At 45.8% G+C, this 14532-nt stretch overlaps 1 protein-coding gene across 1 annotated transcript; it reads left to right on the plus strand.

The window, feature by feature from the left end:
* Positions 1–840: 840 nt before the first annotated feature.
* Positions 841–13173, plus strand: LOC149525651 (stefin-C-like). The gene is made up of 3 exons (XM_089772059.1): positions 841–994; positions 8371–8478; positions 12939–13173. Exons 1-3 carry the CDS (start codon positions 926–928, stop codon positions 13065–13067), a joined length of 306 nt encoding a protein of 101 aa, XP_089628185.1. The 5' UTR covers positions 841–925; the 3' UTR covers positions 13068–13173.
* The last annotated feature ends 1359 nt before the right edge of the window (positions 13174–14532 follow it).

Raw genomic sequence — 14532 nt, forward strand, 5'->3', positions numbered from 1 at the left:
TTTTAAATCTTTAAAATGTATCTGTCATTCAAAAACTTCACTAAAAATTAATACAATTCAATCCAATGGATGCTAATTCCGAAATAATACAAAAGGCTGTGGAGAAGTATGTTACTTTCTTTGGGGGTCTATGTGCCAATGTATAAAGACAAATGTTAAAGAGATAATGTAGAAAAAGAAAATGTTATTTCTGGTGCACAATTAAAACAAGACTAATTCCTAAATGCACATAGGTTTGGGAAAAGTTTGATAAAGAAATGTACATGCATGCTTCTTTTGGAGGGCGGGTCATATTTCTTCATATGGAAAACTAAAATACAAGCAAAAGAAGGGGTAAGGGTGGCAGGCAGCCTGTGCCAGCATTCTTATATGTCCTTTCAACAGTTGGAAAAATAAAAGGCCTGCTGCCTTTGCTCGCTTAGGGTAACTTGGAGAACCAAGGTTCAAGTTAAACAGGAATTGCTGTTCCTGTAAATGAAACCTGGGGAGAACGTGTGGTAATTTTTAAGTTAATATTGGGGTGTAGTTCAGTGTTTACAATCACTTTCCTAAGCACAAAGAATCACACCCTCATGAGATATGATGAAACTGGTTTTGAGTAAAAAAAAATTGCCACACCAGCCTGAACCAAGTACCGTAATTAATAGGGGTTCAGGACTTATTTGTTTTCTGCTTTTCTGGTTTTCAGAAAGCAATATACACATTATGGTCTTTAAAATGCTCTTTCCCTTACTATTAAAAATACTATATTGCTTTCCTTTCTTCTGTCTTTTTCCCTTACAAACCTGATGATGGTAAAATCCACATCTACAAATCACGTGACTGTGCGGCTATATAATGTTGGAAGTCTGAATTTTCTTGGTCACATTTGCTCTAGATTTTGCTTGTCAGTGTTTGCAAACACCCTAAGAAGTTATTTGCCACTATGAGTGTTCCCGGAGACTTCTCCGAGACCGAGCCTGCAACTCCAGAAATCCAAAAGATTGCTGACCAGGTGAGTCACAGCCAATGAAAGATGTAAAACAAACTAACAGCGAAAAAGGGTATGTCTTTAAAGCAAATTCCAGAGAGATTATGGACTGAAGCTAGAATTTATTTTAAAAATCTAACATCCAGCGTTGTCAATGAAAGCTCTCTAGACAGCTTCAGAGCATGGGGCATGGAGAAATTGCTTAAGAAGAGATGATACTGGCTGCAGTCCAGGAAATTCTAGATATGCCTAGGTTGGAAGGGACTAGCTAGTCTGACCACGTGGTTTACACAGGCATAGAACTTTTCAATCTCTAATCAATTTACTGTGGCAATGTTCATTTTGTATTGTGCTAGTTTTTAATCAAAATGCCATGTGGCACCAAGTATAATGCCGTACAGTGGTCTGTTACAGCAGTGGTATTACCTTTTATCAACCACTTATACACTCTCATCAAAAAGTTATCAAGTTAATCTGGCAGGATCTAAGTTCCATAAATTTACACTGATTGGCATTAAGTATACTAATTTCCTTTAATACTTTATTAATCAAGACCCATATCAGCTGCTTCAATTTTTTACCTATGGTCAATGTCCAATTGGCCTGGCTTATCCCATTTATTCTCTTTAAATAGTAACACATTAGCTTTCTTCCAATCTTCTGACCTGATTTTCAGTCTTCTCAAAGCTCTAGGGACATGTACAGAAACAGATGAAAGACAGCAAGGTCTAGTGGTCTTTATAATACTAGAAATTGAATCTACACAGCCAATTAACTGCCAGTGCAGTTCAACTGATAATAGCAGTGATAGAAACAACCGTGGAGACAGGGTTTTACAAGTCGCCATCGAAGCTTGACCTGTACAGAACTGGCTGCCAGGGCAGTAAAAATATCAGTGTTCTGTCTACATGGGCACTTGTGTACTTGGACTAGTGGAGCTGCACGGTTGGTGCATTAGGGGTGCCATTTCCAAATGCAGAGCAGCCCAGGGAGTCAGGCTTTTGTTCAGGGTTGCAACTAGAGTCTCATTACTGGGGGAGGGAGAGAGAGTACAAGAGGGGAGTGGGTATTTCAGAGACCCTGGATTCCACTATTTAAAAAAAACAAATAGCCTTCTAGGAGTCCAGGGGCTAGGTAGATCCCTGGGAAACCTTGGATTTTCAGAGTTTGTCAGGATCTTGCTGTGATTTATAATGTTGGCCTTTCCGATAATGATTTAAGGCCCCTTGAAGGTTGTTTGGGCTTGGGGGTCTGGAGGAGGGGAAATACCCTGGGACTGCCTGGCTCAGCCGTGGACTCACTATGTGACTGGTGGCAAATCACATTACCTCTTTGTGCTTCAACTTCCTCAGCTCTAAAAGGAGGACTGAAGGGGGAGGAGGGAGACTGACACGTCCCTTCCTGAAATGGGGACCGTAAAGTTGAATTCATGTTACTAAGACATATTGAGAGTCTTCCTCAAAAGGCAGCATGGAAGTACAAGACATTGGTGGTGTTGTGTGCACGCATTGTAGAAATGTAACAGACTCTCTCTCAAAAAAAAATAACCAATTTTTAGAAGCCAAGTTTAAATCTGCAGACAGCACGTATCAGAAATGAGGCCACAATACTTGGTTTTCAGTGAACACAAATGTGGCACAAAGGTGAAACGTCAAGTCAGGTTCTGCTTTCATTGCCATGAGGGTCAGCAGAGGGTTTCAAATGTCCCTGCCCGTTCACTGTGAGCAGACGACAGCCTCTGGAGGGCAGCGATGTAGGGACCTGGACGACTTCAGGAAAGGGCCATGCACTTGGAATGATTTAAAGCAGCAGTTCTCAACCAGGGGGCACAAGCAGGTTTCAGGGGGCCCACCAAAATAAACCAGAGAGCAGGGCCAGTGCTCGACTTCTGGGGGCCCAGGGCAGAAAGCTGAAGCCGGAGCCCTGGCAACCGGCGTTCAAGCCCCCACATGGGGCTGAAGGCAAAGTTTGATCAGTGTAGCTCTGCAGGGCCCCAGGCAGTTGCCTTGCCTACCCGCCTCAGGCCTGGCTTTAATGTAGTTGTCTAATGAAGAAAACCAGTTGTTGTGGCACAGGTGGGCTGTAGAATATTCACCACGCGCAGCAGAGGGGAGTCAGAAAGAAGACTGGAAACTCCTGACCTAAAAAAATATAACAACATTATTCATTGATCTCTCATCCATTCCAAAAGACGAAACCCTTGCCTGGTGCTTAGAGCAGCAGAAAGAACTCACCAGTTCTGACTTCCCCTTGCTGGCTCTGCCATTGCGTAAGATCTGTGTGTGCTGAGGAGAGAGCAGCCTGTGGTCCCACCCATACTCCACACAGTCAGGTGCCTAAGTACCTTTGTAGATGTGGGCCTTATGCTCTGCCCCTCTTTTCTCCATTTTAGTCCTAGCTAGTTTAACTGGCTCCCCACCCTGCATACTGGCTGCTGAGAATCCCTTTCTTACACACACATAATGCAGGGGGAGCCTGGGTGTTAACTCAGGGCTAAAAATTCTCCTGGTCAGCAGGGCGCCAAAGGTCCTAAGTGCAATCTAGCCCCAACCACCCTGGCCCTACCCATCTGTGGAGCGTGTTGGCCCCCGAGCATTCCCTTCCTTCCTCTCCTAATCTTAGATAAGTCCAGAAACAACCTCCAGCCGAATGGATTGCTTCTTAAATCTCCTTGGCCTGTATCTGGGGACTAGGTAGCTGGCTGCTTGGCCTCCCTTGATGGCCAATAGCTAACTGATGGGTAAATGGTGCTGGAGGTTGGGGGGTTGTGAACCGGGAGAGGGGGCAGCTTGTTTGTCTGAGACAAGGGCAGCGGGCTGAGGGGACGTGTAACTTGCCACACCCAAAGAAGCAGAAAGCCTGGGTGCAGCGCCCTGAAACTCCTGAGAGCAGCAGAAGGGGAGGTTCCATGGGAGCCAGAGGAATGTTTAGTCAAGAACAGGGATGTCGGGGTTCTGGGCGCAGGGCCATGATTGCAGCATTTGGGTCCTAGGCCGTGTGTGTAACTGCTGCTTGGGGAGGAGAGCTCCCCCGCCTGTGGCCCCGCCCATACTCCCCCCTGCTCCGCCCCCTCCCCACTGTCACCCTCCTCTATTCCCTCCCCCTCCCTGCTCAACCTGTTCCAGCCTAATGCCTGAACCCAAATGTAGCAAATGACATCTGAAAAAACCCTCTCCTACTATTTATTTCTAAAGAAAATGGAGTATGTTTTGCACTGCATGCCAGATTGTCGAGACTGGGACCTAAATAAAAGCACTAAATTTGGGGAAAACATGTCAGCCACAGGTTTTTTGATATACCCTGGAAAAACCTGATATACCAAATAAGATATACCATAATATATACCTGAGATACCAAATATACCAAATAATTAGAGTTATTTGCAAAAGTTTGTAAGAAGGGTAAGTCAGTCGTCCTGCTGAATACAACAGTAAATATTATGCAATACATGATGCAGTTCTTCTCTGTTTTACATTTTCTTAATCGGTATTTCTAAGCTGACTTTATATTTGTACTCTTAAGCCTTCATCAAGCAATACATATTGAACACCTGGGAACAAAGACATTATTTTAAATTAATCAGAGTGGTTTTGTGTGTTCAGAAAAGGGAACACTAATGTTTTCTGTGTGCTTGAAATAATGATAAAATTTCAGTTGTCCAACTATCTGTAAGAAAAGGGGAGTTGTTTCTCTGAAGGGAGAAAGATTACAGCAGGGATGGACAGAAAGGACAGCAAGACTTTGGAAGAAAGTTTTTTTGTATGATGGTAATTAAAATGAACATGTATATTTTTGATCAGGGTGGTCTTTTGAAGAATGTATTTAAAACGGATATGTCTGACGATCCAAGCACGTAGGGTTAAAGATGAATACCTAAATTGTGCATCTAAAAATCGATGCAAGTGTTTTTTAGAGATATGATTTTATAGTTCTCACCAACCGTTTACAGTTAGGGTTGCCAGATGGTCTCCCGAAAAAAACTGAACACGCGGGCTAAAAATTTGTAATGGCTGGGGAAAAGGGGGCGGGAGCTGTGCCATGTGCTGGCTTGAGAGTGGGGACTAGTGGGGATGGTAGCTGGAGCAAAGGGATTGGGGGGGTCTCCCCATGTGGTGCCTGGGGGCAGAGATCCCTCCCCATGTGGTGGCTGAAGTATGGGGGCAGGGTTCTCCGGTATTTTCTGAAGTTTTTAACCGGACAGAGGGTGCAAAAACCAGACTGTCCAGTAGAATACCGGACACCTGGCAACCCTATTTACAGTTTGCTTTAAATATTGTATTTAAGGGCCTAGTTCTGAGTAAATACGCCATGCACCACGGTTTGTGTCAGAAACGGACAGTTCATACTTCAGGGTTGGCAAATGGCGTCATTACCACTTAATGGCTCTTTTAAGAGTTTCAGTGTTGGGGAAGCGTCAGAATAGGGAGAGAAAGAGAAGGGTTTGGGCCCTAAGGCCCAGGGGAAGCATTGGTTTCCCTTGCCTCTTCTACCCACTGCTTCTGATTTGGGGTGAGAGTGGCAGCCTGGGAAGCACTGGAACAGCTGCTCCTGAGTTGACACTCAAGCAGAAGATGCTGCACCCGTGTGGCAGAGCAATGCAGAGGGGCCTCCAATGCGATACACCAGTGTTCCTCAACCTTTTTTTTAATAAAGTACCCCCCTTTAAAAAAATTATAAGTACCCCCAGTGCCTACAGTTTTCAGACACACACAATTTTTTTTTCCTTTGCAACACATTTGTTTAAACAACTTAATCGTAGCCAGGTGGGTGATGAAATTTTTGGGTGTAAAAAGTACAAAAATAATAAAACGCTGTAAAACTTAAAACAAAAATTCAGTTTTCTCCAAATTTCAGTTGTGTTGATGTACCCCCCCAGACTTCTCTTGAGTACCCCTAAGGGGACTCGTACCACTTGGAGAGCAACACTGCGTTATACACAGACCTGAACTCTGAATTTCTTCTGCCATGCGAGTGGATTGAAATATTAAGATAGTGAGGCCTGAGGAACCCTACCCTGCATTGGAACTGCCTCCCAAAGGTTACAGTGGGAACTTCTCTAGCTTGTTGAATGAGCCTAGGCCCTAAGGCATTTAACTTTTTCTGGCATCCCTAGTAAATGAATATTTCATTGGTGCTGTGTATCCCAGAGTTTTTGAGAGCTGTTGCAACCCAGGCTGCCTTGCAGCTGCAGTTTCTTTAATGCTCTTGCGCAAGACCTTTTACACAAGCACTCTTGCACGGAACAGGAGACACGGTACAGCTGGCATGCTCTGAGAAGGGCTGATGCGCCACAGCAATCCAATGACCCCACCAGGTGAGGGTGATCACAGCAGTCCTAGGAAAAAACTTAAGTCACTACAATCGTTTCTGTTCTATTGAGGGATTCAATATAATTCCATGAGGGAGGGGAGCCACAGCCGGCTAGGAACTAACAATAGTGCAGAGGGGACGTGGTCAGGCAAATTGACTCAAATTGTAAGACCTCCGCAGAGATCCCACCACCTGGGGAGATACTTGCATTTACTGCTTCAACTGGATTCTCCAGAGACCAACTGACAAAAAGGATTTTTAGATAAATAGTTTAAACAGAATCGAGCCTTTTTTCTGACCCTGCAAATGAGCAGGGCTTTGTGTCCAACCTTTGGGGAAAGGTTGGATGGGCCTAACCTACGGGAGCCCTAGGCTGGAGCTGGGGTGATCTCTAGTGAACTAGCTAACGTGTGTGTAGGGCATGTATTGTGTGAATGGTTTCCATGGAATGCTTTTCCTTCACAATCAATGTGCTGGCTTAGGAGGAGCGGTGTGATAACCGGTCGCTGCTGGCTCAGCACTGTTCAGAGCCTGTGGAGAGAAAGCCGTACAGGTGCTGGCCCGCTTAGGCAGGCTGGCTTGCTAGAGAGATCACACAGTAGCTCAGGAAGCTGTGCAGCCTGAACTCCCTGCTCAGGAAAGAAAGAGAGAAGGGCCTTTGCCCAAGAGAGGTGATGGCTGAGGAGCTGTGGGCCTAGAGTGGGTGCCCTTGGTGGCCTCAAGGGGAAACACAGGTGCAGTTGCCCTAGACTGGGGCTATTTGACTTTGAAAGCCCGGGGGAAGATTACAATGATACTCACAGATTGTGCCTATGTAACCAACACACAAAGGCTACGTCTACACTGGCCCCTTTACGAAAGGGGCATGCTAATTTTAAACTTCGTAATAGGGAAATCCGCGGGGGATTTAAATATCCCCCGCGGGATTTAAATAAAGATGTCCGCCGCTTTTTTCCAGCCTGGGGAAAAGCCGGAAAAAAGCGTCTAGACTGGCCCGATCCTCCGGAATAAAGCCCTTTTCCTTTGAAAGTAGGAATAAGAGATCCTCCGGAAAAGGGCTTTATTCCAGAGGATCGGGCCAGTCTAGACGCTTTTTTCCGGCTTTTCCCCAGGCCGGAAAAAAGCGGCGGACATCTTTATTTAAATCCCGCGGGGGATATTTAAATCCCCCGCGGATTTCCCTATTACGAAGTTTAAAATTAGCATGCCCCTTTCGTAAAAGGGGCCAGTGTAGACGTAGCCCTAGGCTGTGTCTACATTGGCACCCTTTTCTGGAAAAGGGATGCTAATGAGACCAGTCGGAATTGCAAATGCCACGGGGGATTTAAATATCCCCCGCGGCATTTGCATGAACATGGCTGCCGCTTTTTTCCGGCTCGGGGTTTTGCCAGAGAAAAGCGCCATTCTAGACGGGATCTTGCGGAAAATAAACCCTTTTCCGGAAGATCCCTTATTCCTACTTTCAAGTTCTGTCTTTTGAGAAAGTATATTCCCAGCCCACAAATCAGTCTTTAACCAGTGCTTGCCAGCCCCAAGGAACCAGGACCCCTGGAGTACCCTGGCTCAGAGCTCATCAAGGTGCCTCCTTAGTCAATATATCATGAGAGTCTTGATATATCATGTGACCTGAGGCCACTGGAATAGCTCAAATTGGAAATGTCAAGGCTCCAGGAGAGAGAGGGAAGAGTGGGGATGGGGAGGAATGAGGATGGGGAGGAATGAGGATGGGGCGTACTCTGGAAAGGGGATGGGAAAACGTGGACATACTCCAAAATCAATGGATGGATGGGGGTATAGGAGGAGATGTTTGCAGAGAGCAGGAGCTTCAAGGAAAAGCTTTCAGGAAAGGCCAGGCAGCAATCCTAGTTTTGGGACGTGAAGCCTGTCGCAGGATCTGTGGAGCTTAGGAAATAGGGCGGGAAGCTCTGAGGTGAGTTGAATTGTTTGTTAAGAAGCAAGGCCCAAAGAAGGGAAATGTTTGCTGCATGTAAGTTGATCTACCTTCTTCAGGAAGCTGAAGCATTAAACATATGATGAGAAGGAGTGTGCTGAGCTTTTTGCACATCCTAACCCTTTCTTTTTCATTATAGGTGAAGTCACAACTGGAAGAGAAAGAGAACAAGACATATGAAGTCTTTGTAGCCATTTCATTTAGAATGCAGGAGGCTGCTGATGGTGGAAAAATCTACTTAATTAAGGTCAGTACTCAACAAAATCCCCCACTTCTTCCAGCCTTGCCAAGTGTTCTACTTTAAGTAGAATGGAGCTGTCATTTGGAGTGGCTTGAAGCAAGATGTTCAAACAGTGAGCAAACAATGCAGGGAAAGGTCCAAGATGACTTTTAATGAAGGAAGAGACTATCTCTCGTGATTTTTTCAGTGCCCACCTAACATCTCTACAGGAGATTGTTGGCTGCTATTTCTCTACATGAGTAGAAAAGAAAAGAAGGGGGTTTTGTGAATCCCACCTAAGTATTTATAAAGCACGTGTCACACGTGTTCAGCTGTAAATAGCCACATTTTGGGCTTGCCAAGAGGGCAATCTCCATTCCAGACTCTCCAATGGCTTTTACAACTCTCACCCTCCGGCACTGAAGCAAAATGCAGGACAATGTAGCACTTTAAAGACTAACAAGATGGTTTATTAGATGATGAGCTTTCATGGGCCAGACCCACTTCCTCAGATCAAATAATGGAAGAAAATAGTCATAACCATATATACCAAAGGATACAATTAAAAAAAATGAACACATATGAAAAGGACAAATCACATTTCAGAACAGGAGGGGGATGCAGGGGTGGGGGGAAGGAAGGAAGGTAAGTGTCTGTGAATTGATGATATTAGAAGTGGGGAGAGTACCCCCACTACGTCACATAGGGATGGTGGGATGTTTGTGAGTTAATGGTATTAGAGGTGATAATTGGGGAAGCTATCTTGGTAATGGGTAAGATAGTTCGAGTGTTTGTTCATTCCTTTTTGGAGAGTGAAATTTTAACATGAATGACAGTTCAGAGGATTCCCTTTCAAGTGCAGATATAAAAGGTCTTTGTAGCAGAATGCAGGTGGTTAAGTCATTGAGAGAGTGTCCTTTCTGGTTAAAATGGCAAGAAACTGTTTTTTCTTTGTGATTTTGTCTGTTATCTGTTTTGTGGGCATTAATCCTTTGGCGAAGTGTCTGAGATGTTTGTCCAATGTACATAGCAGACGGACACTTTCGGCACTGGCCTTCGCTATTGTGTAAGCACAACAAGGATATGTCTGCACAGCAAAGTTATTTCGAAATAACTTTCCTAGCGTCTACATAGCCAAACCGCTATTTCAAATTTAATTTGAAATAGTGGAGTGCTTATTTTGAATTTGGTAAACGTCATTCTACGAGGAATAATGCCAAATTCAAAATAGCTATTTCGAAATAAGTGCTGTGTAGACACTTATTTTGAAATAGGGGGCCTCTAGCCCTTCCCAGGGTGCCCTGGTGGCCACTCCACCCTCAACTAAGAACTCTCCTCACTCTCCCTCCCTCCCCAGACCCCTCAAAGGGGTAGAATCTGGCCACAGTGCCTGTGCCAGCTCCAAGCCTGCCAGCCTAGAGCCAGCAGTCACTGCCCCTGACCCAGTGGCCCCAAAACATGAGCCAGCAAGCCACTGGCAGCCAGCTCCCCCACCACTCTCCAGGAGCAGTCTGCCAGCTCCCAGGAGCCTGCCAGGGCCCGGAGAAGGCAGGTGCCTTCCTGGTCCAGAGCGGAGATCAGGGTGGACCTTTTCCAGGTTTGCGGGGGGATGCCCCCAACTTCCATGATCTCCACACTAGATGGAGGAATGCATCTGTCTATGACAGGACAGCTGCCAGCCTGGCCACCAAAGGCCACATGCAAACCCAGGAGCAGGTTTGCATGACAATCAAATTGGTCCGGCGAGACCCCGCCAACCCTGAACCCTGAGCTTCCCCTCTCCCTTCTTCCCCTTGCTTCCCCCTTCCAGCTCCCTCCTCCCAGGAACGAGGAGTAACGGTTCCCAGGAACGAGGAGTAACGAGGAGTAGGTAGCCTAATTCAAACTACCTACTCCGTGCCGCATGTAGCCGCAGGCACGGAGTCCGAACTACCGGGGATTTAAAAATGGCCGCGCCCAGCAAGATGCAAATGAAGCCTGGGATATTTAAATCCCAGGCTTCATTTGCAACTTCGATTGACTACATTAACCACCCTAGTTCAAACTAGGGTGGTAGTGTAGACATACCCATAGGGAGCAGATGCAGGCAGAGCTGGGCATTTGGATCTTGTCACCTCCAGGGGACAGATCCGTGGGGCGCCTGTCAGCCTTCCCTAGGCTGTCCGCTGTGAAAGGGACTGTGTGGCCTAGCAGTTAAAGTCTCAGGTGTAATAAGCTCTCCTGCAAAAACTCTGGGGCGTCTGTTAGCCTGTTGGTTGCCCGCTGCAAAAGGACCTCGGTCCTAGCGGTTAAAGACACAGATGTAAAACCTCTCGGGGTGCCCGTCGGCCTCCCCTAAGGCTACCCACTGTGACAGGACCTCGTGTCCTAGCAGTTGAAGACTCGGGAGTATAACACACACACACACACTGCCCTGACCATTGGCTGACACTGACCTGATGCCCTGCCTGACCTGGTTCCGGCCAGCCTGAAATGCGAGTCAGTGTCCACTCAGTGTGGACGTGCTATTTCAAAATGCATTTTGTGTGTGGATGCGTTATTTCGAAATAACTTATTTCGAACTATTTCGAAATAAGATAGTTTGAAATAACGCTGTAGTGTAGACATACCCCAATGGCTTTTCCTTCCTTCCATACTCCCTTCTCCCCCCATGCCCTGAAAGGAAGCAGAATCCTGTTCCCCATGCTCACCCCCTAGGCAGAAGGCCAGCCGGAGGAGTCTGGGGAGAGTTACTGAGAGGATTCAGCGGTACACTCTCAGACTCCTCTAAGCAATACTAGACACAGCGAGTGTGTGTTGGGGAGGGTAGATCTCTAGGTCCCCACAACCTTTTGCTGCAGAAGTGCAGTCCAGCCCCTCTTTCCTTTCAGTCCTCGTGATCCAATTACATGTTCCAAGGCTCACACTTCAGGGGAAGGGATGAGAAATTGATTATTAATGAGATTTTCCCCTTTCCCAAATGTTTCCCTAGAACGGGGCCCTGTGGTTGGTCACAAGCTGCCTGGGACCCAGAGGCCAAGGCTGCTCCTTCTGTGGAACACGCTCTCTGAACATTCCTGCCCCAGGCCTCATTCTGGTCTCCTGAGATTAACTGGACCCAGAGAAAGCCAATGAAGAGAGCAAGCGGGACAAATGGCTGGTTCCAGAAAAAAGAGAGAGATTTATTATTTTTAAAAAAGGCTCTTCAAACAGGAAACAGGTTACAGAGGATTTGATCTGACCTTGGCTGTCCCACCTCCTTGCTGAGTGCCCTGGCCACCAAGGTAGCACTAAGAAGTGGGAGATCGAAAATCAACTCCCTTATGTACATCAAATGAGGATAGCATTGAACCCTGGTCTCCCACATCTTAGGAGTACTCCAGCCACTGGCTTAAGGGTTACAAGGTGGAAAGTGTCATCTCCCCCTTGGCCTACTTTGTAAATCTCTCTTCCCCAAAATCAAAAGGAATCATTTTGGAAACCTTGAAAAAGCCTGTCACCATTTCCAAAGAAATAGGGGTGGGTTTTTTTATGTGTGACAGTCAAATTCATAAAAACTCATAGTTTTGTTTGATCTGAAACTGCATTTGTGGTGAATAAGAGATTTGTCTGAAAAATCTTCCCCAGCCCATGTGAGAGCACTCGCTTACCTTCCACTAGGACTCACTGCTCTCCGTTTCCTTTCTGGAGGTGGGGTGCTTTGGGTTTGGTCCTTTAGCCAAGCAAACGGACGTCCAACAAAATTCCAAACACACGTCAGCCCTTGCTGTAAACTCAGCTAGTCCCTGGAGGGTCCAACAGAAGGGCTTCTTCCCATTACTCCCCTCTTGCCTCTTACCTGGCTTTCATCAACTGACTCTCATGTAGAAGATGAAGAAAACATCTCCTTTCCCCCAGCTTTCTTTGCCCCTCCGGAGTGTCTGTACTGCGATGGGCTCTTCTAGGTACAAGGGGTTAAGTCTTCCATGGCCAATCTAGCCATGGGATGTGACGGAAGTCAATGAGACTTTCCCTCAGGAAAAATGGATTGAAATCTTTTGGGTTTAACCCTCTGATTTTCCTAACGCGAACTCACCCCGACTGCCCGGATCCCCACAGAGATGTGCAAAGTGCAGAAGATAAGGGGTTGAGTGGGATCATTTTTGGAGTGTGAAGAATGGGACTTAAATTAAGCCCAGGCATAAACAGGTGCAACTCCCAGGGCAACCAATGGAAGTAGCAGCTTCTTAGGGCAGGGCTGAATTTGACCTTGTGAGCGCAGGGATAACATTTCGATTTTTGATGATCATCGGGAGCATCCTAGTTTGGACACAAAGGCCTGTTTCTGTTCACACATGTGGTTTAACACGGGACAGTCTCCGCAGCCCAGGTTGTGGGGCTTGAGTATTCCATGTTGGATTTAATTTTTATTTTATAGCTATTCAATGGCTCGGCACGGCATCTCCCCAACACATCCCTTCCTTGGAATCTGCTTAGTCCATGGGTGTCCTACTCTCTTTGTCTTTCAGGTCTCTGTCAGCGACAGCACTGATGAGTGTGTACACCTGAAGGTGTCCGAAAGCCTTGACGGTGAGATCAGTCTTCTTGCCTATCAGACTGGCAAAACCAAAAGTGATGAACTGATCGACTTTGACTGAGCTGCATGGAAGGGGCTCGTCTGCTGCTCTTTCTACAGAGGCCCGGCTCATAATGCTCGTGCCAATACAAAAATGAAAATAAAAGGAATCTGATTTTCAAACCAAAGTTTGTGTTTCCATGTTGCTTGTAACAGAAGGGTACGTTCATTCCAGCAGTAAGCAACTGCTGCTAACTCACCAAAGGCCCTGCTCTCAAAAACTAAAAAAGGAGCCCACATTAGAAGTCACACAGGAATTTAAAGAAACAATCAAATTGTTTCCCAAACAACTCTTCTAACAAATAATAGTGTTGGTGGAGGGGGACCGGGCAGATGAGAGAGGCTTGGGGTCAGTCAGGGTCTGCGTGAGGAAGGCTTCCTAACTCCTGAACAAGCCCCTCCAAAGAAATGAGTCCATACTTCTCCTACCCACACCTAAAAGTCCTCCAGGTTTACTTCCAGGCTCCTTCCCTCTCTCTCAGACTCCCCCAGTCTTTTCACTGTGTCTGAGGGGTGTGGGAAATACTATAAGACAAACTTGCTGACAGGTATTTTGAACTAAATTACCAAAACAATTGAAACTGGCATTATTATAGTGTCATATATTGACATATAACGTATGCAGAATTTTAATATACTTTGTGCAGCATTTTTAATATTCTGGAGCAGACAAAGCCACCCATGTCACCAGTAGGTGAACACTTTTCACACTCTATGTCGAAGCTGTCAATATTTGTTCTCAAAGGAAACCTGTACAACACCTTCAAATAACAAGCTTGGAAAATTAAATTTATAATACCGCTAGATGCTAAAAAGCATGAATTTAAGAGGGGCGCTAGTTTCATGGTCTTTACAGTAATGTGTAATAGCACCTATCTGCTAACGCTTAATGGCCAACTTCAAACTCCTTTTACATAACAGTTTAATCTTTATTGTCCACTCCCTGCAAGTGGTGTCCTAAGACACACATTACTCCTTACGCCTAATAGTCTGTCCCAACTTGAATTTAGATCAAACACACTAAGTCCTGGTCTACACTAGGGAGTTATTTCAAAATAACCAGCGGAGGATCCACATTACGCCTCAGTGTTTCCTGTGGCTCTAAATCGAGGTAGCACATCCACATTAACGGAGCCTGCCTCAGACTAATTTCAAGGTTTCCCTGTAGCGTGGACACGATATTTTGAAATAGCTATTTTGGGAGTTATTATTATTTCAAAACAATTTCCTAGTGTAGACATGCCCTGATTTTTTCCCCTCCATTGACCCATTAGCTCAGAAGCCTGTATCTTTCATCAGCAGAATTTGGTCCAGACAAAATATATTACCTCACTGACTTGGTCTCTCTTACATCTTGGGAGCAACACGGCTCCAAGGTTGCAAACACATATTAAAAGATGACCCAGTCGCTTGTAATGTACAAGATCAAAGTGCCCAAATGCAATTGTGGGACTTTTTGCTCTAATGTATATCTCCCATTTCCAGGA

This window comes from Pelodiscus sinensis, chromosome 1, assembly GCF_052426305.1.
Source record: "Pelodiscus sinensis isolate ZL-2025 chromosome 1, ASM5242630v1, whole genome shotgun sequence".
Lineage (NCBI taxonomy): Eukaryota > Metazoa > Chordata > Testudines > Trionychidae > Pelodiscus > Pelodiscus sinensis.